At 48.5% G+C, this 27,770-nt stretch overlaps 2 protein-coding genes across 2 annotated transcripts in view; one reads left to right on the forward strand and one right to left on the reverse strand.

Moving 5' to 3' along the window:
• TPP2 (tripeptidyl peptidase 2) overlaps positions 1–12,995 on the forward strand; it is a 65,168-nt gene extending 52,173 nt beyond the window's left edge. Inside the window, exons 26-30 of the mRNA XM_077753966.1 lie at positions 1,810–1,906; positions 2,874–3,004; positions 7,317–7,524; positions 9,237–9,356; positions 12,083–12,995. Of these exons, the coding sequence (XP_077610092.1) occupies positions 1,810–1,906; positions 2,874–3,004; positions 7,317–7,524; positions 9,237–9,356; positions 12,083–12,172 (646 nt within the window). The 3' untranslated portion in view covers positions 12,173–12,995. The remainder of the gene's footprint in view (positions 1–1,809; positions 1,907–2,873; positions 3,005–7,316; positions 7,525–9,236; positions 9,357–12,082) is intronic.
• Positions 12,996–19,099: 6,104 nt separating this feature from the next.
• On the reverse strand, positions 19,100–27,074 carry METTL21C (methyltransferase 21C, AARS1 lysine). Its single transcript, XM_077753982.1, has 4 exons — positions 26,933–27,074; positions 23,529–23,680; positions 20,975–21,092; positions 19,100–19,717 (listed from the first exon to the last, which is right to left on the reverse strand). The coding sequence occupies exons 1-4, from the start codon at positions 27,072–27,074 to the stop codon at positions 19,323–19,325; spliced, it is 807 nt and encodes a 268-aa protein (XP_077610108.1). The 3' UTR covers positions 19,100–19,322.
• Positions 27,075–27,770: the final 696 nt, after the last annotated feature.

Here is a 27,770-nt window from a genome sequence, read left to right on the forward strand (position 1 = left end):
CACACGCCTGTATCATCACCGTCTTCAGTTGCGTCCCTGAAGTTCTGATGAAGTTTATGCTTTTTAAACGCTAGCATTGCATTCGTAGTGTAGCTCCTGTCACCTGACCGTGTTCTTTACTGTTTTCTACTGGGACAGCGGATTTTTCTTTTAACTTTTTAACATAAAAGATATGAATGCTCTGCTGTACTTGTACACATTTTACCCCAGCTTGATTTTTGGCTTTTGGCTTACTTTTTACACAGCAGAAATGTATACTCTGCGGTCCCATCCATTGCTTTTCCCATTAACGCTGTGTTTCTGTGGGACCCGTGCTGGCCTATATGCGCGCATCCTTGCCGTCAGGGGGTCCTGTGGAGAACACACATCATCATGTTGCGAGGATAATTCCCAAGGATTGAACAGTTACGGTTGTCTGCCCACATTCAAACTTACCTTTTCACTTATAACTAGACTGTAGGGGCACCTGGGTGGCTCAGTGGGTTAAGTGTCCGACTTCAGCTCAGGTCATGATCGGTTCATGAGTTCGAGCCCTGCATCTGGCTCTGAATCTGAAATATCAGTAAAATTATCGACAAGGGAATTGTCAAAGCCGGCTTCGGATCCTCTGTATCCCCCCCTTCCCCCGCCCGCGCGTGTGCATTCTCTCAATAATAAATTTAAAAATGTTTTAAAGTTTAAAAAAAAAAAACTAGACTATCTTCACCAGAAGCCAAAGTCTTTAAGTCAGCCTCTGGCTGATTGTAGGATGGTGTAAACAGTAAATCCTTCACAATCGCAGAGATTGACTCCTGAATCACAGAGTGGGAGTCCCATGAACCCACTCCCCTCAGAAACTAGCAAAACTTCTTTTTTAAAAATCAGCCCTTTAAAACCTCTGGAGATGATAATAAGGGCATACAGCAAATGATGAAACACCATCTGTTCAAGAATATCTACAAATGTTGGGGCGCCTGAGTGGCTCAGTCAGTTAAACCGTCCAGCCTCAGCTCAGGTCATGATCTCACAGTTCGTGGGTTCGAGCCCTGTTTCGGGCTCTGTCCTGACACCTAGCTCAGAGCCTGGAGCCTGTTTCATATTCTGTATCTCCCTCTCTCTCTGACCCTCCCCTGCTTGCGCGCGCGCGCTCTCTCTCTCTCTCTCTCTCTCTTTCTCTTTCTCTGTCAGAAATAAAACATTTAAAAAAATAATAACTACAAATGTTCACAGGGCGCCTGGGTGGCTTAGTCATTTGAACATCTGATTCTTGATCTCAGCTCAGGTCATGATCTCACAGTTCATGGGATTGAGCCCCAGGTCGGGCTGTGCGCTGACAGCATGGAGCCTCCTTAGGATTCTCTCTCTCCCTCTCTGCCCTTCCCCGAAATGGAGTCAGATGCTTAACTGACTAAGCCACCTAGGTGACGCTGGGTCATTCTTAAAGATCGTAGGTCATAGTTGCGGAGCCATATTCCCCAAGGTGTTTCCTCTGTCAGCACAGTGGGGATGTGGGGCTCCAGCTCACAAACTGCAAGATCATGACCTGAACCAAAATCAAGAGTCAGACGTTTAACCGACAGAGTCACTGAGGTGCCCTTCTTATTGAACTCTTAATTGAAATAATTTTCAATTTGATTTGCTTCTCTAGGGTTTTTTTTATTTTTAATTTTTATTTTTATTAATGCTACCTGCAAATAATAATTCTTGTCTAATTATATTTCAGATTAGTGCCTTATGTTACGACTTGGAACTTGAAAATAATGTTAAATAATAGGGAAGACAAATTGTGTTGTTTCTAAAAGAAATAATGTTTCTTTCTTATATACATAGGCTGGATTCGAGTGACATTTATAATGAATTGAAAGAAACATACCCTAATTATCTTCCTCTGTACGTTGCAAGACTTCATCAGTTGGATGCTGAAAAGGTTGGACATATTGAATCTTAATACAAGTATTTCATTTTTATTTGTAACATGAGATAAGATTTGTATGTTTAGGGGACATGTAGTTTTGTATTTGTTTTGTATTCCTGCCAAATGAAAACCTGTTTCCTCAAACTGAATGTTCTATTAACTATTTTCATTCAGGGAATTACAGAGCGTAGCCATCCCTGTGACTTCAGCCTAGGATCCCTGCTCACAGTTTCGATCAGCGGGAGGAGGGATAGATAAGACACCCTAAGGACTGCTTTTCTGACATTCACATCAGGAGCCTGCTGCAAACCCAAGCACCTTCAGCAAAAGAATTCCTGCTTTGCATTAACTCTGTTCATTTTTAAGATTGGCCATAGTCTGTCTTAACACGGACCGGCTCTCGTTGGTAATGATGGCCGGTAGGAGAGTGCTAGTAGCCAATCGGAAACTATCCAGGTGCAGAGTGAACATGAAGGTGTTGAGAAGAGACGGTGAGAGTGAGAGAGGAACAAACCACGGAGAGCCCCTGGGGCGCCGTGGCGACCGTGGCTAGCCCCCGGGCACACTCGTGTTGCTGCTCTCCTTCGCTCTGAATCATAAGCTAGGAAGACTTTGTTCATCAGCCCGTGGTTTTTTGTTTTTTGTTTTACCTCCCTCCACGTGGTGCGCGGCTGGGGCAACAGCCGCCACGTTTCTGAGAGGCCCAGAAGGGGCGTTGCCTTGGCAGAAAGCTGTTGACGTTTCTGTGACAGCCTTTTACCTCGCTTATCCCGTGTCACAGCAGCGGGGAATGTGAAGGAGGTCGTTTCTAGGGATGCCGACGCTGTAGCACCCACGCTCGGAGGCGGCACACGCCCCGGGCGGAAGCAGCGCTCGGCCCACTCGAGCCTCGAGGCTCACTTTTAACAAGTGAAGGGACTTGGATGGACTCACTGACACGCCCATTTCTCTTCTGATTTCTTCTTTGTTTCCTCCCTAGGAACGAATGAAAAGACTTAATGAAATTGTTGAAGCTGCAAATGCCGTGATTTCTCACATAGACCAGACGGCCCTCGCAGTTCATATTGCAATGAAGACTGACCCCAGGCCTGATGCAGCTACTATAAAAAAGTACCTAACCAGTAAATAATCTTTCTTGCATCTCATTTCTTAGTTACTTTTTAAAATTACGGAGAATATTCTTCTTTTCTGAGAATTGCTGTGTCCCTAGAATTACCAGTATGTGGATACTCCACCTGTAGATAGTTGGTAAGAATTTCCCCCAGTCGTTAAGAGATGAAGTGGAAGAAAAGGACTTTGCCTTCTCTGCTGGCAAAGACTCAAGCAGCTGTGATCCCCCCACTTGGGGTTGATGTGAACTGGGCGTGTGCAGAGGCAAAGACATAACACCCTGCAGAATCAATTTCTGAACTGTCGATTGACCAATAGTGTGAAAGGCTCAGGTTTAGTTTGTGATGCCTGGTAACCCAGATGGACATAAAGTTAGGCCAAAACCATCACCTGGCCCCGCGAGTCAGGACCTGGCTTTACAGTATTCCATGCAGTGAAGGGAAGGCGGGGTGCAGTTTAGCTTCAGTAAAACCCAGTGCAGTGCGTAGAGTGCAGGGGCATTGCCGTGGGCTGATGGGCGAGTGTGTGGCTCCGTGTGTTGTGTGAGGGTCTTCGGCCTCACCTCTGCCTGCCCTGAACTCTCCTGTACCACTTCCCTCTCTGTCACTTTGGTTCAAAGTTAGAAACCCCTCCTCCTCTTAAAGCTGTTGGAATGAATGTAGCGGGAGTGTGGAGGCCGCCCTGCGAGTGCTGTGATGCTCAAGGATTGCGTCTGTGGGTCAGAATACTTCTTTCTGTGTGAAGTTCCCGAGTCTGAACTGCTGGCATTGCGTTACATTCTAGGCTGCTACAACTGTTGGCAGCACTAATGTTGCCGCTCTCATGTATGTTACAGGCAGTAGTTTTTAAGCAGAATGAGATTTATTCACATTAGGCTCTCGGACTTGTCTGCACCCTTTGCCACCTTCTAGAGGAACAGTCTCGAACGGTGCTGTGTTGTGCGTTTCTGAAGCACCGGGTACATACAGGGAAAGCTTTGGGGCATGTTAAATACATGACCTTCTTTAAACTCAGTCTCTTCTAAAGAACAAAGTGAGTAGGGGCGTTTGTAGCCCGTATCTGCAGAGGAGCAGACAGGCTCGGAGGCTGTGTGGCTGGCCTGGGGTGCCGGGGCCGGAAGCGGGCGAGCCCAACACGCCAGCCCCGCCCCAGCCCGGGCCCCTCCATCTCTTAATAAGCAGCTCCTTGCGAATCATGAGAAGATTGACACGCCTCCTTTCTTTCTCAGAGGAGAATAGAGCATCGGCTCTGCCTTGCCTGTGCCCATCTTCCCTCTGTCCTTTCTGTGTCACGGGACAGAGGGGTCCTTTCAGAGGCTGACCTTTGTCAGCCCGAGACCCTCCCCTCTGTCTCCATCACGGCCCTCTGCTGACAAGCCCCTTTCTCCTGGTCTGCAGGCATCGGCGGCTCAGCCCACAGCCGTATCCTGGTGTCCTCTGTCTCCCATGGGGCCCCTGGCTTCTCGCTGGAGTGGTCTACACTGCAGCCTACCTGAGTTCCACTCCATGTTTACCCTGTTGCAGGAGGTGTCTGCCCTGATCGCCTGTGAGAAGCTCATTGCCAGAAACAGCGGCCCCTCTGAGGCTGCCTCGACCTCCCTAGCTGCCGCCAGCCTTCTCGCATCTGTTATTTCTTCATTTGGGAAGATAGTATCTCTTCAGATTCATGTGTGTAGGCAATAACATACGTGTGGCTCATTTTGACATTTCAGTAGATATTAAGGTCCATTTATCCCTGCTGATACTCCGGCCTGTCTTTGCTGAATCTTCCTGTCCACGGAGGAAACGCTTAGTCCCTGGGTACAGCGAGCCCCGAGCCCCGGAGTATTGTGTTTTCAACCTCGTTAGGCCCTTTTTTCTCACAGTTTTTGTCTCAGATGCTGACTCCAGAGACCGTCAAAAAATATCAACCTGATAGGGCCCAGGCTTTAAAGATTGTAGCGGTAGTGACTTTTGCACGTGCTGGGATAAAACTAGAAACGAGCCGTCTGACGTTGTAAACATTAAGAGAAGCTAGTCCGTCTTTGGCAGCCTTGCATCGGTTTGTCCACGCTCACAATTAAGGTCTTTGCCCCAGGCCTTGCTTTGGCCAAACCACGAAGGGCCCCGCAGACGCGCTGCGCTGAGCAGAGGGCCTCGTCCAGGCTGGGGCTCCTTGTCCTGGGGTCAGGGCCTCACGAGCGGCCACGCGTCTTCTGTTTCTTGCAGGCGTCGGCCGGCAAGCAGGGGCGACAGTCACGCAGTTGCTTCTCATGTCCATGAGTAACTGCTCTCACTGCGGTCACTCATGCGTCAGAAAGTGTGATAGCCATTTTGTAATCTTAAAAACAATATGAGCTTTTAGATTTACCTACGGCTGCTATAGATAATCTAGTATCAAGGTTTAGTTAAACTGAAATTTATTTTGCCCATTGAAGTATCTGATTGAAGTTCTTCCTAAAACAATGGCTGTCACCACTTTGATGGTTCCTAACTAGATTTGATGCAGAGATGTTTGCTGAGCAAGCACTGCAGGTAAAGCATCACTGAGAGGAACGTGAAAAAAATTTCTACTCGTAGAAAGCGTATACTCTGATGCAGAAGATGGAGCTGCTGGGTAGGGTGCGATTACGTAGGGTATGATTGGGAGTCCTAATACGTAGTTTACATTGTGAAAGCCCCTAGGAAGGAGAGCTGACTTTGTTTTGAGTGGGGAAAGCCTCGCGGATGAATAAAGTAGTCAGTTCTAAATTAGATGAGGGTAGGGACTGAATATTCTAGATAGGTGGGACCTAGGTTACTGGATCAGAGAACGCGAAAATAGGGGGCTTGCAGGTAATTTCACCCGGACCTGGCCAATACAGCACACCCGTGTCACCCCCGAAATTCTGGCTCCTTCCAGCCTTTCCCGGGGCAGCCAGGACCAGTCACTCGGGACTACCATGAATGATCAAACCTGCCTTGCCGATCCATTTCTGTTCCAAGGCCCCGCTTCTCCGCCACAAGATGGGGACGGAATGGTGTCCCGCTCCTCAGCTGCCGCAAAGCAGAAGTGCAGTCCTGGCGGGAAGATGTTTCAGACGGCGGCTGGCGGGGCGGCTGGCGGGGCACCGGTAAAGGAGAAGCCACGCCCGTGCCCTGCAGCTCCTCCGTCCTGTTCTTCCTGAGTCCCCAGTAACCAGCGGTTCCCAGACACGTTTCCACAGAGAGAAAGTTGGTTCTTTTAAGCTTTGAAACTCTTGGCTGAACGTCTCAGGCATCTTTTTTGGCATGATTGTATCTTCTTTGCAGTTGTATTAAGGAGGGTGACTTTGTTGGGTTGTGCAAGTTGTTGTGGCTTCTCATTTTAATTGTCCTTTATACCGGAGCTCCTGTTGATGTTAGAGTGTCTGCAGACGTCCTGTGTCGCACCCTCTACCCCGGGTCCTTCAGGATCCTTCTCACTTTTGCACGGTTTCCCGTGTCCGTGTGCCTCGGGCCGCTCGCTCAGTGCCTTTCATCCTCCTCAACGTCACACACGCGGGACGTGGGTTGGACAAAATGCCCAGAGAAGCACGTATCCTAATGACTCCCACTGTCTCCTGGAGAGTAGGCTCTTACTGTATTTCATTCAGCGGTGATTTATTGAGTTTCTGGTCTATGCCAGGCATTGTCCGGGCACTTGGAATACATGGGAAGGTCACGGATCCCAGCCCTGCAGCAGGGCCGTGTCACCGGCGGGATTAAGAGCAGGGAATGCAGAAGCAGCCTCCTAGGTCGCTGCAGATCCTGCATCCGCTGCTTCCTGACTGTAGGACCTTGAAGAAACATTTGTGCCTCAACTTCCTCCTTTGCAAAATGGAGCTAATTACTAGTATCTTACTCATAGAATTTTCTTGACTGTAAATGAGTTAACATGTACAAGTGCACGTTCAGGGTAAGCCTCATACAGTGTTTGCTCAGTTTACAAATGAAAGTCTGCTTCTGAAAGAACTTGTGTGCATCTGTACATAAATCTGTAAGGATCGCTGTTTACAAGAAATCTATCGAAGAGTTATTTAGCTGATAGAATTTAGAACTGAACAGTCCTTCACTTCTGTTGCTTCATGGCGTTCTGTTTCAGCCAGACACAGCTGTCGTGACTCATTGATCTGTGTGTGTAATGCAGTGGCTCATTTGAGGTTTGTTAGAAATAAGGACCCTTATTTGATGGATGATACGGATGCAAACACGCGGCTGTACGGTATCTGCACTGTAGATGTGAGCCAGAGGGGGCGTGAACTCAGTTTCAGATAAGTCCGTACTTTGAAAAAACGTTCTCCTGACCTGTGAATCGTTTTGGGTTTGGCACACAGTGATATGGACAAACAGAAATCCACCCTCGTGGACGCCCTCTGTAGAAAAGGCTGTGCCCTAGCTGACCATCTGCTTCACGCACAAGACCAAGAGGGGGCTGTTTCAGGTGACACGGAAGGAAGAGAGGAGGAAGGAGAGAACACTCTGGATTCTCTGACGGAAACGTTCTGGGAAACGACAAAATGGACTGATCTTTTTGACAATAAGGTAACCCGTCTGCCTCTTGTTTGGGCTCAGTTCTTGGGGGTTGCTTCACAAACCTCTCCCGGGCCCCATTGCCTCCTCTTTGCTGTCCCCCAGCTGCCTGGCCAGAAGAGGAAGAAAATGCATGGAATGTGGCTAAGCTGGGCTCTGAAGAAGACTCTGTGTTTAGTGAGACCTCATTTGTCTTACCCGTTTTAAACTGTTCTGCCGTTATCTTCTCTGTGTGCATAGCGGCCTTTCGGTGAAGGCAGTGACGTATGAAGCTAGAACTGAGAGCATCTAGAGATCGTGTTTGTGCCTTCCCACATCTGTCTGTGTGTGGATTTGTCAGGGCTGCAGAGAGGGGTGCTGGTTCCTTTACATGTTATTTTTCTCAAAACCTCTTTGACTTTTAAATAGTTATCATCTGGGTTTGTAACTCATCAACTTTAAAATCCAGTTTCAGAAAAGTAACAGTGATGAACCTGTTGGTTGTGGGTTATAAAAACATCTTAAATCTCTTTGAGCTCTCGACTAGAATTCTCCCAGTAGGGACTGTAGAACTCCGGGTTTCTGTCAGTCTTCCTTCCTTCTGGAGATAAAAATAAAGTAAATGAAATCCGTGGAATTCTCCTTACCCAGCACAAGCCATTGTTTTCGTTTTACTAGACAGATGCTCTTCTCTAGATTCATTGTGATGAGTGGCAGTGCAGACCTCGAAGACGGGAAAAGTCCCCACCATGTCATGGCCGCGCTTCTGTCGCGGAAACGGGGTCATAGGCAGGAACCTGCAGGGGCCGGTGTCACAGCCGAGCCTGAGAACTGGGATCTGAAATCAGCCCCCGGTGTGCGAATCCCACCTCTTCCCCTTTTATCTGTATGACCCTCGGCAAGTTTCTGAAACCTGCCGAATGAGCAGTCAGTACACGGAAGGGCCTCAGCGCTACTTGCTCTTAATCCTGGCACACGCCTGTTGCCCGTCTCCTCCACCCTCCACAGCCAGCTCCGTGCTTGCTGCTGGAAAAAGATAAGAGCCTGGTGCATAAACACTTGACGAGCCTCGAGCCTCATAACAAGACGGTGATAAGGAACCCCATATCTGCCGCAGTGCAGCTGTATCAGGCCAGGCACAGTGTCCCCTGTACCTGTAGCACCTTCATAGCAGGTGAACACTGTGCGTGGCTCTGGAACACAAATAAATGTGATAGGGTTCCTGTCTTTGAGCTCATTCTCTACATTCTAAACGTGGAGACCAAGAAGGTAAATAAATGGTTACAGGTGTATTTGACAGATGCAGTAGTTAAACGCACCAGCGTACACATGAGGGATTAACAAAGTAAGAGTGTGTTTATAGAATATAACACTTGTGTGTACTTTTGTCCACTCTGGCAGTTTTGGTAATTTATAATGAGATTTCATAGTTCTGTGCTTCCCTTCTTATTTGCATTTTTGTGATCGCTTCTGTTAGCTCCCCTTTGCATAACGAGGTGTCTTGGTATGGATTCCAAGAACTAGTGATTCATCAAAGCTTCATTTTTTTTCCCCCAACATAAGTTATCTGTTTTGTGGAATATTTAACTTTTGTTCTTTCAAAACAGTTTTGAAATTGGCTTGGTGGAAAATGTTCATTTTAAAAGCTACACTCCTGTTAAGGCCTTAATCTTTTCGTTATTGAAGCTATAAGCCACAAAATGTAAATATTTCATAGATAAGCTTTATCTTGTTTTACCTTATAGGTTTTAACATTTGCATACAAGCATGCATTAGTAAATAAAATGTATGGGAGAGGCCTTAAATTTGCAACTAAACTTGTGGAAGAAAAACCAACAAAAGAAAACTGGAAAAATTGTATTCAAGTAAGTGATATAAAATCATCACTGTTAAGCGTCCTCTCCATATCACATAGCAACAGGAGAGCTAGGGCCTTATGGTAGTGATTTAGTGATAGTGACTTTACCGTGACAGATTGCTGCTCTAATTAACGTAATGCAAACTATAAAATAAGAGCATGAGAGACAGCCAATAAACTATTTACATCTTTTAAACTTTTCTTATTTTTAATTTAAAAAAACTTTTCTTTAAATTTATTCATTTTTGAGAGCATGAACAGGGGAGGGGCAGAGAGAGAGACAGAATCTGAAACTGGCTCCAGGCTCCGAGCTGCCAGCACAGAGCCCAGCATGGGGCCCGAACTCATGAATCACGATATCATGACCTGAGCTGAAGTTGGATGCTTAACCGACTGAACCACCCAGGCGCCCCTTTATTATTTTTTTTAATTTTTTAATGTTTATTTATTTTTGAGAGAGAGACAGAATCTGAAACTGGCTCCAGGCTCCGAGCTGCCAGCACAGAGCCCAGCATGGGGCCCGAACTCATGAATCACGATATCATGACCTGAGCTGAAGTTGGATGCTTAACCGACTGAACCACCCAGGCGCCCCTTTATTATTTTTTTTAATTTTTTAATGTTTATTTATTTTTGAGAGAGTGTGTGTGAGTGGGTGATGGGCAGAGAGAGAGGGAGACACAGAATCTGAAGCAGGCTCCAGGCTCTGAGCTGTCAGCCCAGAGCCCGACACAGGGCTCCCAAACTCATGAACCGCAAGATCATGACCTGAGCTGGAGTCAGAGGCTTAACCAACTGAGCTATATTATTAAATTTTTAAAACTCCTGTCCAGGGGCACCTGGGTGGCTCAGTTGGCTAAGTGTCCGATTTCAGCTCAGGTCATGATCTCCCGGTCCATGGGTTCGAGGCTCACATCGGGCTCTGTGCTGACAGCTCAGAGCCTGGAGCCTGTTTCAGATTCTGTGTCTCCCTCTCTCTCTGCCCCTCCCCCGCTCGTACTCTGTCTCTCTGTCTCAAAAATAAATAACCCCCCCCCCCAAAAAAAACCCCACAAATCCTGTCCAGAAAGGACAGAAGGCTATACTTCGCCTCAGATATTTTCAGTGTAGGCAAATGCATTACGAATTTTAGACATGTAGTCAAAAGACAGTTTTCTTTATGAAGAAAACAAAAATAATTCCTTTTAAATCCATGTTGGCTCAGTTCTAAAATGGTTGAACTTTCCGAGTTTATATTTGATATTATTCTTCATGTGAAGTGATAGGCCTTTTTGTGATTTTTACCACATTCTGTATTATATGCAGAGAAATGCTGTGGTTGATATTAGAAACATGAGATAAGAAATTCTCTTCTTTCTGTACAAGTTAATTGTCAAGTATAAAGCTTACTGAATTCCACAGGAATCACTGCAGCCCAGTCTTGTCTCTGGACACATTGTGCCTGAAGGGTATCTGGGGTCAGGCAGCCTGGTCATGCAAATGTGGCCGAGGGTCTGCTCGCCATACCCAGGGTGTCCTTTGAATGTGAAACTAATCGTAGGTTCCTGGGGAAATTTTTTGTAATTGGAGGAAACCCTAGGTTTCCTTTACCCTTAGAGCTCCTCTGTATACCTTCACCCATCTGTCCAGACTGTAAGACATTTTAAATCAGTTCTTCAGATGTTTGAATAGGCTAAGAGAAATCTTTCTGGAACTCGACCATTAAGGTGTGTAGTGTGATTCTCGTCACACCAGCTATAATCTGTGAGCTCTCACATCAGCAAAGCCCATGACTCACCCAGATGTTCATACCGGGGGTGTTCGTAACTTGTGCGCCCTCCACTCTGTTCCTGTACTGCGTGTCCTCCACACCGCAGCCGGCACAGATGGCTTTCGACACCTCCTGCTGAAGCCGCATCGCATGCAGAATAAAATCCAAACTCCTCCCGTGGCCCGTAAGGCACGTCTTGTCACACCTTCCTCCCCAGCCACTTGTCACACCTCCTCGGACTGGCTCTGCTCCCATCCCGCGAGTCACCTCTGCGTGGCCGAAGCAGCCACGGACGGCCCTGCCCACCCTGGGACCCAGCTTAGTCCAGCTGTGGGGGAGCTCTCCCCCAGACTGGCAGAGTAGGTTCCTCCTCCTTCAAGTTTCCCTTACGTGTCGCCTCCCTGGAGATCCCGCTCGTGACCATCTCACTTCCCAGTCACTCTGTTACCTTATCAAGGTTTTCTTTATTGTATACCTGACACATACATCTTCTCTATGGACTCGCTTATTCATCTGCTCGTGGATTTGCTTTTGTACTCTTCGGTTTTCCTGAATAGAGCATAACTTGCCTGAAAGTGAGAAGTGACTTTGTTCAGTGCTGCTTTCCCGATGTCTAGAACAGTGTTTAACCTCCCGTCAGACAGAGAACGAAAGGCAGCTAGGTTGGTAGGAAGGAAGGAAACAAGTACATCGGAATGAAGAAGGGAAGGTAGAAAGGTTACTAGAAAGACAGCAAAGAGGGAAGGTTGGCCGGGATGGTCATAGTCGCCTGTTTGGGTTGGTTGGTAGGAAAGTGAGTACGTTAGCTGATGGTAAGGGAGGCCAGCAGGTAGGAAGGGCGATGGGTGGTGGGTTGGATGGAAGGAAAGTTCTCTGTGCTGCTACCACCGTATTATCATTAAATGCTTAGTGCAGAATGTACCCTGAATATTGAGCTTGAAAGAATCGGTTTCTTAAGAATAAATGTTTGTGTTCTGTTCTAGCTGATGAAGTTACTTGGATGGACCCATTGTGCATCTTTTACTGAAAACTGGCTTCCCATCATGTACCCTCCTGATTATTGTGTATTCTAAACTAGGAACCGAGACTTTAAATTTTAAAAACGAGAATTTTATAGTGAATGGATATAAAAACAAATTTGTGGCATTTTTAGTCTAATGCATGTCTACATCCGCTATCAAATACTGATTATTAAAATGATGTGTATTTATCAGAGAATTTGCTGGCGTGTGGCTTAATCCATGTAAATCTAGACCTCTGACATCATGGTGTTTTTCTAATGCCCCACACGGCTGGCACCGGGCTGTGCCCTGGCTGCCAGCACCAAGGACTTTCGGTTGGGTTGCAGATCTCACTTGCATGATGGGTTTTGAACAATGACTTTTAACTGCAAACCTGTATAATTCTATTTTTTATTTTATAAACGAACAGGGTTTTAACATGCTCAACTTTAATTTTTTCAATTGTATGAAGGCCTTAAAAAGCTACATTAAGCGTAGCTAAAATTATTTATTGGACTAAAAAAATAACGGAACTTCATTTCCAGATTTTTTTTCTTTTTGCAAACATTTACATTCGATTAAGGGGGAAAAAAATAAAACTGACACAAATAAATGTGTGGCAATTGCGGGAGCATAACTGCTTCTCATGAAATCGGTCTTCGTCTTGGAGTTATTTCAGGTGAATCATTTTTAACATCCTTTGATGCACAGAGCATCAGAATGAACTAATAATACATGTGTAAGTGCCAGACAGTTATTTATCAGGTATTGTAAAGCTACACATACGGTATGTTTATTAACGTTGAAATAATGTAAACACGCGAATAAATGTGCAAAAGCAAGATCCCAGTATCTGCCATATGCATTCTGGTACCTTCATTTTTTTTTTTCTTTTTTTATAAATAATAAAGGTGAATATTGAAGCTTCTTAAAGTTGGTCTTAATTTTTCATAAATGAAATTTGGGGTTAAAGCAGAAATAATATATTAAATCAATAGAAAAACAACATGAGGTAATTTATATTTCCTATAGGCTTGCAATTATTTGAATATATTGCCAGTTCTTATTCTGTGACTAACTTTTGTGTGTATTTTTGGTTTTTTATTTATCTTTCTGGCTACTCTACTTCTCTCTCATTTCTCCATAAAATAAAGACACACGTAGACCATGTGGAAAAGCCTCTACTCACTGACGCAAACGTGTTTGTGTGTGTGGTTATGGTTTGTACATTTCCTGCTCTGAAAGACCTCCCAGTTCTTCTGCTGTAGTCACCCACAGCCAGTTCTGGGGCAGTTGACCCCTTTATCTGATAAAAACATCGGAGCCTTCATGAGAAGTACAAATACGCTTGCACACATTTTGCGCACAATTTCTGAGCCATCTGGAACTTAACATCCGTCGGCGAACAGCCACGTACATGTTCTCTCCCAAACACACGTCCTTCCGTCCTCACTCACATGGACAGGTGCCCACGTCTACACGTTCAGCCGGGCGAGGAAACCGAGCAGCTCGGAAAGGGGAGGGTAGCTGACTGCTTGGTTGGTTATCAGACAACCGGTTTTAAAAACCAGGTTTTGCCATTCCTAGTAAGTGCCGCCTGCATGCGCCGCGCCCGGGGGACGGGGCAGCCACAGCCACAGGTGAAAGCTTGGGTCCTTCTAAGGGCTTCCATGAGGAGGCGCACGGCCGTAGCATGTGTGTGGTCCTCTGCATACCAGGCTCCAAAGCCCGTGCCAGCCGCTGGCCGTCTCAGGCCACCGCACAATCCCACAGGTGCCTGCACTTCTCTAGGCCGCCTCCCCGGGGGAGACGGCTTCTGGGCCCGAGATCTGAGCCCAGTTAACCTGACGGCTTTGCGCGTGGGGGGTCTCTGTGGAATAAGCGTTCCAAGCTTTGGCGGAGCCCCCAACCCTTTTCGGCCCCCGTCCAGTGAGCGCCAGGCTGCTGGTTTGCAAGGCGACCGTGTGGCTGGGGACGCGATGGGGACAGGGCAGCGTGACACATCACAAGGTATGCTGTTCTGACATCCGGCCATGTCTTTGAGGATGCACACCTCAGGTCCGGACCTGCATTTGGCTAATCCCACAGTTCTGGAAAAAAGTTGCCCCTCAAGGAAGTTTTGCCAGTTTTCTCATTAGTAAAAGAGAAAATCTTCGCAAGTGTTTTTTTACTGACCAAATGGTCCCCTATTTTCATGGACCTCACATTTTTTTAAATCCAATTTTAATATAAATTTAAGGCTAGAAGCTTTCTGGCGGTACATTTTTATTTTTTTTTTAGCTTCTATTAATGTTTATTTCTTTTTGAGAGAAGAGGAGACACAGAAGCAGGCTCCAGGCTCGGAGCTGGCAGCACAGAGCCTGACGCGGGGCTCGAACCCACCAACAGTGAGATCTTGACCTGGGCCCTGAGCCTGAGAAGTTGGACGCTTAGCTGCCTAACCGCCTGAGCCACCCAGGCGCCCCTGGTGGTATGTTTAAGTACTGCCTGCTGAGTTATGTGAAGGTTCAATTCTAGGATCCTTCAAATACGACTTACTTTTACATAAAAACACCATCGTTTTAGAGCTCTGGGATTTCTCATGTTATCCCTCAGGTTTGGGTCTTTTTGCTACATTTTTAATGTGGGAGAAGAATTCAGCCATGGTGGGTTTTGGATACCCTAACCTTCAAAAACAGTGTGGAGCTCCAGGCACAGGAGGTGGCCGGGGACTCCCAACAGGCCGGTTAGTGGCAGCCTGTGTGTGTGTGTGTGTGTGATGCTGTGAGTTCCCAGCCTCCCTTTATTTTTTTTAATTTTTAAATTTTTTTAAATTTATTATTGAGACAGGGAGAAACAGAGCATGAGCGGGGGAGGGTCAGAGAGAGAGGGAGACACAGAATCCGAAACAGGCTCCAGGCTCTTAGCTGTCGGCACAGAGCCCGATGTGGGACTCGAACTCACAAACTGTGACATCATGACCTGAGCCAAAGTCAGATGCTTAACAGACTGAGCCACCCAGGCGCCCCAGGGTTGGTTGGTTGGTTTTTTTAAAGACTCAATAAGCCTTTTATTAGTTCTCAGTTGTAACAAAAACTTTTATATCTAATTCCTACTTATTTCTTCTCTTGGAGCTAGTCTTCCACGGGTGGTAAAATGTTATGATGATGATGACTGGTTAGTTTGCTGAGGAGTTTAGAGAGCCGTCCACAGACTGGCCCAATCTGCTCTGAACTGTGTGATTCCTAGACCAGCCCTGTCGCTGGAACCTGGGTGAGCGGCCGTGACCATGACCAGGGGGGCAGTCCTGCAAAGCTGTCTTGTCAGCCTCGGTAAAGTCATTCTTGTTTCTTTGTGATTCGGTTAATACAGGAGGTAAAACAGTACCTTAAACAGCCCGGGAGAGGGGGCGCCTGGGGGGCTCAGTCGGTTGAGCATCCGACTCTTCGTTTCAGCTCAGGTCATGACCTCATGGTTTATGGGTTCAGGCCCCATGTCGGGCTCTGCGCTGACAGTGAGGAGCCCGCATGGGATTCTCTCTCTCTCCCTCTCTCTCAAAATAAGTAAACTTGAAAAAAAAAAAAAAAAGCCAGGGAGAGGGGGCGCCTGGGTGGTTCTGTCAGTCAAGTCAGAGCCTGCTTGGGATTCTCACTCTCCCTCTCTGCTCCTCCCCCAATCTCTCTCTCTCTCTCTCTCTCTCTCTCCCTCGAAGTAAGGCAACTTAAAAAAAGGAGGGGGGGCAGGTACACTCTTCCTGTTTCCTATTTCTGGTAATGGTGGCCAGTTTTTGCTCCACACCCACTGAAAGCAGTTGAAAGAGGTACTTTTTAAAGAAACAGAAGGGGGCACCTGGGGAGCTCAGCTGAGCATCCAACTTGGGCTCAGGTCATGATCTCACAGTCTGTGAGTTCGAGCCCCGCATTGGGTTCTCTGCTGCCAGCACAGAGCCCGCTTTGGACCGTCTGTCCCCCTCTCGCCACACCTCCCCCGCTCGCTTTCTTTCTCTCAAAACTACAGAGCACATGCTCGGTGCTGGGTCTGTGGCCCCTCCCCAATGCTAAGGGACCGTTCCCAGTTGTCACTGGCAGGAGCTTTGCCATCATGGGATTTCTCACCCCTCCTGCAGCAGCCGCTTCCTCGGATAACGTCTCTTTGCCCTGGAAGAGCGTGTGTGGCCGGGTCCCTCTCCTCCTCTTCCCTCCGACGGTGAGGTGTCAAAACACAAAGGCTGGACTCCCAGCCTGGGTCTCTGCTCCCTCACCCTGGCTCAGGCACTGAGGATCCGAGTCGGAGAAGCAGGCACAGAGAGATGGAGAGGAGGGGGCCTTTTCATTCCCCCAATCTTCAAAAATCGTCTCGAACAGAGAATTTCATATAGAATAAGAAAAAAAAAAAAAAAGAATCAGTTCTGGCCTTTGTTAGTCTGAACATAATTAACCGGAGGAGAAAACCGCATTAGTAACAAACGCACGAGGGCGCCGGGAAAGAAGAGGGCGGTGGGTGTGCGGCCCCGAGGGGCAGGGCCGGGGGTGTCGCGGGCAGGAGCGGCCTCCCCGGAGCCCACGGACCGCGGGCGGGTGAGAGGCAGACACGGCCCCCTGCGCCATGTGGCGCGAGCCTGCCGCGCGCTCCCCCAAAGGTACCACTTTAGTTTCAGTTAGAGCCCCTGCTTTTCCGAGAGGCTCCCAGAGATTAACAAGCAGGTGTATCGTTGACGGGAGCCACGTCCGCTCGGGGGGCCGCACGTGAACCCTCGCAGTTCCAGAGGCCGGGACAGATGTCAGTTTCCACTAGGCAGTTAGGACCGCCTGCATTCCCAGTCCTAGACGGGAAGTGATTCTAGAATCTTGACTGTGCCAAGCCCTATCCAAAATGTGAATAGAATATAAAGCAACTGAAGCTCTCTTCCCCAATTCTCCTTTTATGAGTGGTTTTTAAAGCCCCTCACCTATATTTCAATGATTCTATGTACTGAGCTACCTCAAAACTCAGTAGCATCCAACAACAATCCTCTCTTTTCACTCATGAGTAGGACTTGGCTGGAGTGCGATCCAAGCCACCATTGGCCTGGATGGCTGCCAACCGGAGTCATTAAAACGTACAATTTGCATGAAGAACCAGATAGAGGGATGTAGGAAAGGGATACCCCGGGGTGCCGTCAGCATAATGCAGCGGGTAGAGACGCTCCAGCAGATAAATGGCAGGAGGAAAAAGCAAGAGATTCAACCTATAGGTTGAAAGAGACGTCAGGTACCTGCCAGTCAGTGAGTCAAATCTGTGGACCTTGGCCGTTCCCTGCTTCAGACAAACGCTGAAAGTAAATGTCATGACATTTAAGAGGCAACCGGAAATTGGAACACTGGCTTTTTCAACATATGAATATGCAGTACTACATTATTTAGTATAAAATGTTATATTACATCAAACATATTTTGGGGTATAAAATTTTATGTTACATCAATCTGGCTCTTCTAAAAGAGCAGACTTGTATCCATTTAGAAAATAATAAAATAAGCATATGATCATCATATTCCTTTGTTCTAGAAATCTGAAAGAATTCCACTTTTAAGTCTAAGAAGAGACACGGGGTCAGGTCCCAAATGTTATATGTTAACATTTGGCAACCTTGCTAAACTCTTTTTTTTTCTTTTAATGTTTATTTTTGAGAGACAGAGCATGAGCCGGGAGGGGCAGAGAGAGGGAGACACAGAATGGGAAGCAGCTCCAGGCTCTGAGCTGTCAGCGCAGAGCTGGACACGGAGCTCAAACCCACAAACCGCGAGATCATGACCTGAGCGGAAGTCGGACGCTTAACCGATTGAGCCACCCAGGTGCCCCTACTAAACTCTTATAAATTCCAATCATTCCACTGTAGATTATCTGTAGTTCCGGGGCCAGCAAACCATGGCCTACACAAGCTGAATCTATAGCCTGTTTTTCACAGGGTCCACAAGCTAGGAGTGAGTCTTGAGTTTTTACAAATGGTTGTAAAACTATGTGTATATTCTGTAGACATGGTATGTAGCCTGAAGATACTTATTAACCGGCCTTTCCAGAGAAATGTCTGCTGACCCTGGCTTACATCAACAATCATATGTCACCCACAAATAGGGTCCCTTTTCTTTCTTCCATCCTAAATGTGCCTGTTTTATTCCTCTCCTTTATTTCTTTTTTTTTAATATTTTTATTTCTAGGAGAGAGAAAGAGACAACGTGAGCAGAGGAGGGTCAGAGAGAGGGAGACACAGACTCCAAAACAGGCTCCAGGCTCCGAGCTGGCAGTCAGCACAGAGCCCGACGCGGGGCTCGAACCCACGAACCGCGAGATCATGACCTAAGCGAAAGTCAGATGCTTAACCGACTAAGCCACCCAGGCGCCCCTCCTCTCCTTTATTTCATTGGCTAAAACCTCTAGTATAATGCTGAGAAACGGTGGTAGCTGGATTTTTCATTTTTCCCCCATCTCAGAGAAGAAACTTTAACATTTTATAGTCATGATGTTTGTTTTAGATTTTTTGTAGCCTTCCATTATCAGAACAAACAAAACTCCCATTCTTTCCTACTTTTCTAGGAATTTTAACCATAAATAAAAGCTGGGGGGGGGGGAGGGGAACCCAGACAATCCAGAAATGTAACTTGAAATGGTTGCAGGCAATTAATTGGCACAGAAGCAGGGTATTTGTAAATTATCTTCTGAAGTTCCTAAGATAATATGCCTTCCCATATTCTAGTATTTTTCACTTTCAACCAGTGTGAAGCCTCTAACTCTTCATGTCCCTCAAAATCCTCTCCCTTTGCTGCCACTAAAATCTGTATAAGTAGATTCTTCAGAATGAAGGTAGAAGGACCCTTTCAGGCTCAGTTTCAAAGGGCACGTGACAGAAGTGCATTAACAGATTCGCAGTTAAAATAACAAGGGGGAAGTCGGCTCTTCCATTTTATTCATGGAATAAATGAAATGATTCCATTCACCAATTTATTCATATAAAGTTTATTAAACAATTGAGATCTTTTGGGCGCCAACAAAGCTACTTTTACGTTTTCACATTATTCTTTGTGGATATTTAGATTAATCAGATCATCTTAAATAGGTTCTTTTAGAAAGCCGCTGCAATGTTATTCTAGGCGTACAGGTCATTTTTCTGCACTCGCTTCTCAATCTTATAAAAGGTCTTTTATTGACAGGACAACGTCTAACACCGCTCAAAATACACACTACTGTTTTGAAAGGCATTTTGCTTCACTTAATCCCATTTTAGAATCCCTTGGAAAACTTTGACCGATGACTCCGGAAATTCAGCCACGAGCGTTGTATCGAAAACTTGCTTGAATTTCTCTAAAAAGTCGTAATCGGTGCTGAACCTGAATTTGTTCGCCCACAGCAGCACCGTGCCTGGCTGACAGAGGTGAGCCATGGTGGCCAGCAGCTTGTCCAGGAAGTAGTGGTGGTAGACCACGTCCGAGGCCAGGATGTAGTCATAATAAAACGCTGACCTGGGGAAGTGCTGCTCCAGGCTTTCCCCCCAGACCAGTTCTCTCACTTCGGGCAGATGCGCCGAACGTTTTAACGTGTTCTTCAGGAGATTGTATTGAAGGTTTCCTAGGACGTCGGGCAGATCCGTTGCTGTGACTTGAGCGCCTAAGCAATAAAGAGAAAAATCGTGATAATCACCTGGAAACATTCAGGCAGCCACAGGGGACACGGGCCCTCAGGGAGAACACAACACATGTAACTGGGCCTCTCCGCTCTGCCCCCGTTGACATGCGGGCTGGACATCGGCAACCCAGTCCCACTGATAACTCTTTCCTGTGGGGAGTCGGCGCTGAGTCTGATGTGAGGCAGCGCCCGGGCCTCTAACCCCAACGGGTGGCATTCAAAATGTCTCTAGATGTGGCCAAATGCCCTTCGTGGGGCAAAATCACCACCGAAATAGAATCATGTTAGCATTTTTTAAGAAACAGTGGTGCAGTGTTGGAAGATTTCAGGATAATTAGCTGCTTCATATAAGAATTGATAGTGTTTTTCTTTCTAAAATTCTCCTTATCTGGAGATTTGTGGGGGCGCCTGGGTGGCTTGGTTGGTTAAGCGTCTGACTTCAGCTCAGTTCATGATCTCACGGTTTGTGGGTTCGAGCCCCGCGTCAGGCTCTGTGCTGACAGCTCAGAGCCTGGAGCCTGTTTCAGATTCTGTGTCTCCCTTTCTCTGCCCTCCCCTGCTCATGCTCTGTCTCTCAAAAATAAATTAATGTTAAATAAAAAACAAAAGCAGTTCGGTTTTTTCTTTTATATGAAGTATTCAGCACATTCAGTTTTCTTTCCACAAAGGATGATCTGTTTTGTCTGACTCTCCCCAACCTAAATTTGTTAAATTAACTGTTAGGCGTCTTAAAGCTCGTGACGAGAGTCCACAAAATGCATCGCCACGCTTCCAGGTTGGTTTGAACAGAGCAGAACTGTAATGGTGTAGGCAGAATTATGCCACATTTGTGCCCACCCCCTGCTCGGTGCCCGGGAACTCACAACCTGCATGTGGGGCATAAATCTGTCTTCACCTTGGATTAACTCACTTGTTTCTCTTCAAAGGGTAGTTATAACATTTCCAACGAGAAACAGGAGACATATTCACAACAGGGGCTGGAGAGGTCGCACTTCCAGAATTTGAACTTCATTACCCGGTCATTGGTGGACTGGGTGAGGTACCAAATCTCTCTCGGATGCACTTAGCTTTTTTCTGGGCTAACAGTTTTCACCCCTCGCTTGTGACATTTTGGGGGGACTCGATGAGTGAAATCATGGCCCAGCACCTAAATCCCAGCTGGCCGGACAGAGAGCACTCACTGTCATTGCTGCCAAAATAAAGGGTTTTTGAAACCAAGTCAGGAATAAACAGACAAACCTAAAAGACTGGCCACGATGGAAACAAGGCCCGGGCCAGCACCAATTTCAAGTACTTTAGCGTCTTGGAGATTCAGTTCCTCTGAATGTTCTTCCAAATACTGACACAAAGCCGTGGCCTAAAAAAAAAAAAAATATTTGCAGTGATCACCTGAACGTCGGAGTGTTGGAAACCCATAGCAACCCCCCCTTCCCTACCCCTGCGAAACACCAAAAGAGACGTTGTTAATAGTTCCAGTTTATTAAGGGGTTCGTAAGGATCAGCATCTGCATTCGGTGCCATATCTGGACCTCTGGGATGTGAAAGGTACATCATGCATAAGAGGGGCTGGAGACACACTTGCTCAATGGCCTCTGTCTGATGACGCTGGATCAGTGTCCCCAACTGGCAGCGGCCACATCAGCTCAGCTCTCCCAAGTCCAGGACCGAAGCCTCCAGAACAGCACCTCCCGCTCGGTCTGGTCCAGCCGGGCCGCCCGCTTCAGGGACAACTGCTGTACAAGGAAGTCAACACCTCCCTTCCCGACGAAGTCACCACCCTCGGTCACCGGGGGCCTGGCCAGGTGCCCACGCTGGTGGGGGGGAGGGGGTGGACCTGCGGCTCCAGACTGCCTGTCTGCCGTCCTCGGACCACACCTTGAGTCGCAGCAATGAGATGCTAGAAAGCACATGAACGAATTCAGGCAACTGTTTACCCAGAAGCTCAGACGTCCTTTCCTTCTTCCTTTATTCTCCTCTTCCTCCACCTCCCTGACCTTCTACAAAGACATAAAGGGTATGGGCTGTGCACGGTCTGGCAAGGTGTTTACATGGAGGAGTCTCCGCTAGCAACGCCACAGACCCCAGACATCAGGAAGGTTCCACAGAGGAAGTTCCTTAGCACATTGAACTCTGGTTTGCGAGTAGCAGCGTTAGGTCTCTTCTTCCTGTGGCTGCTCCGGGCTCCTTATGATGCCGCTTTTGTCTGGGGCCTGGGCTGCAGGGGGGTGGCCAGGACCGTGGGAGACGCGCCCCCCGGTGAAGAGTGGGACTCTCCGTGTCTCCTCTCTAGGACGGGGTGGGGCTGCGGGAGGGGCATGTAAACGGCTTCTAAGACAGGTGGGGGGTGTAAAGGAGGCTCACTCCAGGGACCCAGGGGGCCAGGGAGAGGGGACCTAGGTGCTGAAGGAGCTCGGAGAGGGCTGCGGGGACGTCCAGCGAGGAGCGGCAGGTGGAACAGCACCATCGCAGGCACACTGCGCAGAGTTCCGGGCGTGGGAAGGGAGCTCTCTGGCTGAAGACGACGGATAGCGATTCGTGGTGCAGGGGTTTCCACATCAGGGGGTGTCACCCCAAGCCATCGCGAGGACCTGCTGTGAGGGGTCCTCTCAAGAGGCGGCTGCAGGCTTCCCTCCGCGCCCTGCCCTGTGAGCGGCCCAGCCCCCCGGGGGTGCCGTCCGGAGACCCAGCTCGATGGACCCTGCATGGTGAACACCCCCACCTTCCCGGCCCTGGGAACCCGAAAGGGGTCTCTTCCGCAGAGAGCCGCACCGGGCGTCACACCTGCTTTGGCAGCTTTCAGGAAACCGGGTGCCAAGAGGCGAGGGCCGGCGGTGAACGGCGGAGGCCTTGCCGAGAACAGAACAGGCCGGTGGGCAGAGGCCCTCCGGGCCCCGATCTCCCGACACCCCTGCCCAGCTGTGCGTTCACCGCATATACTGCACCACGAAGCTGCGGGGGCCTTCGGTGGTTTTCAAACGGGTTATTAGCCAAAGAGGCTCCTCCAGAAGCGCATCAGGCTCAGGCGCAGGGGTGAACACGCGCTGCCTTATCCGGGGGGGCAGCGGCTCCAGCAGCCCTTTGTTTGCCCCTTCCCATGTCCCCCTCCTGGCACCCCCTCACCTGCCTCCCGGGACCCAGGACGCCCCTCCCAGGGAGCCCTAGGGCGCCTCCACCCGCAGAGCTCAGCCAGCGGGTCTGCATTTCCCAGAGGTGGCCATTCTGAGCCCCCGTCTCCCCAGCTGTCTGGCGAAAGCAGCGTCACCTTAGCAGTCGCTTCAGTGAGTGCGCACGACCCTCCCCCAGAGCTGGGTGCCCCACCCAGATCCAGGAGGGAAGTGAGCATCCAGGGCCACACAGCAGGAACTAGCTGGGCTCCCGGCTCGAAATGCAGTGTCTCCCCTTTTTCTATGCCCCCCTCCACGGGCTGCTGCAGGGAGGACAGGGAGCCGGGCTTCTACACGCTTCCCCTGGGAAACCCACGGCCTGGAGCCGAAGGGAAGCGAGCACATCCTCCCCTCAACATTCATATGAATTTTTCATCTTACTTCCTGAAATGTGCAAGCCTATCTTAACGAGAAAATAAATGGAGGGATATAATCACTCCTGCAGGAGATGCCGTTCCTTTGTGAGCCCCAACGCACCCTCGCCCCCCCCTGGGGGCCAATGAGTCACCCCCACTGGGGAAGCACAGGACATAAGAGCTCTTGGCACATTGTTCAAGGCAACCCCGGCGTATGGAATCGCCACTTCGCCCCCGCAAACCCCACCATCCCGAATACAATTGCTGTCTCACCCCCGGCCACACCACCGCGCCGTAGCTCTCTATCGATTCCTGGATGACAATCTTGGCACCTGCAAACAGATAGTGCTCCTGAGTGTAGCTCTCGTAGTCTGTGGGAACGAACTGCTGGAGGCCGTGGAGGGATGGGTCCATGTTGTTAGTATCTGCGGGGCAGAAAATAAAATAGGTTCCATGATGTGTGTGTCCAGCGCAAATGCACACCGGATAGAACTGGTAAGAAGGGAATGGATTGGGCACTTTTTCCACAGCGAGGGGCTGATGCTGCCCATGACCGTGGCTGCCAGCTAGCCAAAACTGAATGATCTGGGATGATGGGGACATGGAGTTTGGACGTGACGTGTTTGTGATAATTCGAAATGCCAGCGGATGCCCTGGGTCCCCTCTTCCATGCAGTGGAGGACAGAGAGGCACAGCCCCATCTCTGCCCCTCTGTTTTGATGGCAGGAGAAAGCGAGCTGACCAGCAGAATGGCACAAATGAGCTGTCTGGATGAGGACCTAGACAAACACGGACCTGACTATTTTTAGGTCTCGAAGTGAAGTAACATTCCCGCACGTTGGCAGGAGTGTGTTCCTTAAATGCTTCCTACAACTCCTCAGCAAAAGGTATGGGCCACCCAAAGACGAGCCAGCTCCCCAGTCCTGGGGGAGGGTGTCAGATGAGCCCTGGCTATTAAGTTACTATTGCTTTAAATACCCTTTCAACTCATAAGCAGCTATTGAATATCCTATAAAATGAGAGGAAAAGAGCACCAGATCGAGACTGACATCATGGAAGCACAAGTCATGCACATTTTGCAGAGTGTTTCAGAATAAAAAGAGCAGCGCGAGAAAATGTCAGGACTGAGGACACTCAGCGCGTGCGCAGCAGAAGAGAAGGTACCAGCAGTGAGAAGGAATTAGCAGCAAGGAGCTGCATGAAACCTGCCTTTGCTCCCTGAGGCTCGCCTGGGACATTTGTCACTACAGGAGAAATATGGGCCTTTGGAAAGTGCTAGAAGGAGCGGGGTGGGTTAACATTTGAGGTGTTCTCATCAGAAATCTACACTGAAGGCGAAAGAGGAAGAAGAGGGACGGGCACGAATACAAGGTGAAGGGCCGAAGGTCTTTGGAGAAACCTAATGAGGAGTGCACCCTCCCTCACCCTGACGAGCGCGTGCTGGCCCAATCACTGGAACAGGCTCACAGAAGACCACAGACATGTGGAGTCAGCTCTTCTAAATGTTTACAACCATTTGACCATGCCTGTTGAATCCAATTATAAGCAGAGAAAAACCCAAAGAAACAAGGCTTGCATTTTGTCTTCACATGTGTTTTCATTTTGTTTTTCTAGAAATTAATTTTCGTTGTATGTTACAAGGAAGTGTCAGTGTGCAGCAGACTGAGAAATGGTCTTAGAGCCCAGCAGAGCACGGGGACTGGTTTGTAGACTAGGTTGTAGACTAGGCTATAAGACGACGTTGTAGACTAGGTTGTAGATGAGGCTGTAGACTAGGTTGTAGGCTAGGCTGTAGATTAGGTTGTAAACTAGGTTTGTAGATTAGGTTATAGATGAGGTTGTAGACTACGTTGAAAACTAGGTTGTAGACGAGGCTGTAGACTACGTTGTAGACTAGGTTGTAGATGAGGCTGTAGATGAGGCTGTAAACTAGGTTGGAGACTAGGTTGGAGACTAGGTTTGTAGACTGGTTTGTAGACTACGGTGTCCACAGCCCTTCACGAGCACTGCTTTTGGCCCCTCTGTTCTGATGGAGCGTGGGCTCCAGCCCCCGGGGGAGAATTTTGTGCCCTGACTTAAAGGTGAGCTTTCCAGAGACCTGGGGCTTCACATAATAAGAACCTGCTAATAAATAGCGGCCAAGTCAGTCTTGAGATGTTGTCCTTTCCTGTCCCACACCCAGGTAGGGGGGAAGGAGACCTGCGGCCCTCACCTACCTCTTTTTATGGGAAGCTCCTAATATCTAACACCACCAATCCATTATCTGTGAATGACCAAAGCGGCACTAGCTTCTCCCAGGGAGCCAGAGGCTGACAGGGCTTTGCAGAGGTGCTAAAGAGGTAGAGCACTAGACCGTGGTGTGCCAGTACCTGCTTCGCAGTCAGTGTGGGGCGAGGGGCAGAAGCACTTGTAGGGTCTGATGATTACTATGGTGTCAATGCTCCCACCGCGGCCATTGCCAGCCTCCAGCGGATGCCGGGGAAGGAGTGTTTCCACCATGCAGAACGAAGGACATCAATAACCTCAAGTGCATAGGTAGTCTTAAAGACCATCTTATAATGTAATAAAATAAGTCAGGATGAGTTCTGTTTATTACCTTAGCCTTTAAATATTCCTTTGGCTTTTATATAATCTATTGAGTGGTAAGTTTGCATAACTTAAATTTCAGTAATGGCCATGTTTAACAACAACCCTCAAAAAAATCCCTGACATTTAGGAGCTGGGACAGGCCAGCTGGTACAAGGAGTTGGTACAGGGCGACTCCTTTTCCCTCTGAGGTTTCATCACTGGAGTAGGTGACTCAGAGCAACCAGACCGGCGAGGACTCATGCCAGCTTCTCCAGGCTTCCCTCTGACACTGTGGCTCAGACAGCTTCTTCCCTTCATCCCGCATCTCACACGCTGGGGACTTACTCTTCTCTGACTGCAGGAAAAGTCAATGGGCTGATTTGGAACGGCTCAGCGGTTCACAGGCTAATGAGCTGGTAAGTCCTGTATTCCCAACCAACATTGTACACAAACACCAGCACACAAATATTCTCCCATAAGACCCTTCTGCATCCTACAAAGATAATTTATGTTTATTGCATACTAAATATTTTCGCTCATTGTATCGATGCTAGTCTGAGAGCATTAGCGAGATCGGAAATTAGAGATAGAATTGCCTTTGTCCATAAACTAGCTTAGCAAAAATAAACGGTCCTGATTTGTGGAGCTAGAACAGAATTTTACCATGTTAAATGATTATAAAGTTTGGAAATGCTGTATCTTGGCTTTTCTGACATTCACCATTATGTCTAACATTTATGACTACGGAGTCCCTCTGTGCAGAAATGCAACCCATGTATGACACAGCTGCCGGGGAGAACGTTCTGGCGAAAAGCCGAAGTGAATCAGGATTCTGTTTCTTTTTGAGAGTTCTTATTAACAAAAATACAACCATCTGAGATTTGTACACAGGTTAAAACCAACTTGTGGACTTCGAGAAGTGCATAATAAGGCAAATAAGGATTGCTTTTAATGCTATGCCTCTGCTCCATGAAGGCGCTTCTCTCCCAAGCTTCACTATGGGAACCATCTAGTTAAAAGGAAATGGGAACTCTTGTCACAGAAGTTAACCAGGAAATGCCAAGGCCAGGGAAAGCGCTGAGGAGGTGCGCCGTCTGGGAGGAGGTTACCTCCAGGAGTTCCGCCGGTGCCTTCCTCCTCCTCCCGGGGAGCCCCCTCCGCCGCTGGCGCTGGCTCGAAGCGGCCACTTGGGGTCCGCGGCGCGTCCTGCAGGTGCAAGGGGGGCTGCTCGGAGCTCAGACACACGTCCATGATGGCAGCCGCTGGAGAGCAGAGAACCGGCCCAGGCTGGCTGAGCCTCCCAGAGGCCCCAGAAGGTGCAGCTTATTGCCTTAGCATCTGCTGAGCCGCAAAGAACCCCTGCTTCTCAGCTTAGCTCCCCCGGTGAGCAGAGCAGCTGCCCAAGGTGCTGTCATCCTGCTTTCACAGAGCAAAGGAGCGAAGGAGCGAAGGAGCGGGGGACCATTCAGACATCACACCGCACCTGTTCTGTGCATCAAGAAACGCAAACACAGAGCGAGCGTAGCCGGAGGACAGGCGGGCATTGCAGGGGTCTAAGATGGATCTCTCCTCGCTTTTGAAACCGAACCTTCATGAAGAAAATCTGATCTAGCAGTGCATCGTACCATCACGGGTACCATGAGGGTTGAAGGGTCAGTGACATCATGGATGAGAAGGCAGGATTTGAACCAAACCCAGAGCCGCTCCCTCCTCAGCTGAGGCTTTAGTGCAAGATCGTAGAAAGCGTGGGGGCTGAGCCAGGCGCCTGAGCTGGCTGCCCGCTGGGGCACTTGGCAACCCCCTTAATCCCCAGCCCGCCACTTCCTCATCAGCAAAACCGGGATAATAATATCTGCCTACTTCCTAGGGCCATGGTTAGAAGCCTCCGGAGGGAGGCTGAAAGCGATGCGCCCAGAGAGGAAAACTACCAGATTTAGAAAAGCTGAG

Source organism: Crocuta crocuta, unplaced genomic scaffold (assembly GCF_008692635.1).
Source record: "Crocuta crocuta isolate KB4526 unplaced genomic scaffold, BGI_CrCroc_1.0 scaffold31, whole genome shotgun sequence".
NCBI classification, from domain to species: Eukaryota; Metazoa; Chordata; class Mammalia; order Carnivora; family Hyaenidae; genus Crocuta; species Crocuta crocuta.

What these genes read in the sequence shown, in the direction of transcription:
- METTL21C (XM_077753982.1), bottom strand. Translation starts at nt 27,074, where the DNA reads ATGGACGTGTGTCTGAGCTCCGAGCAGCCCCCCTTGCACCTGCAGGAC. An exon ending in CACCGGCGGAACTCCTGGAG is followed by an intron (nt 23,681 to 26,932) that starts GTAACCTCCTCC and finishes TCTGCCCCGCAG; the next exon opens with ATACTAACAACATGGACCCA. An exon ending in CATCGTGGCCAGTCTTTTAG is followed by an intron (nt 19,718 to 20,974) that starts GTTTGTCTGTTT and finishes TTTATTGCTTAG; the next exon opens with GCGCTCAAGTCACAGCAACG.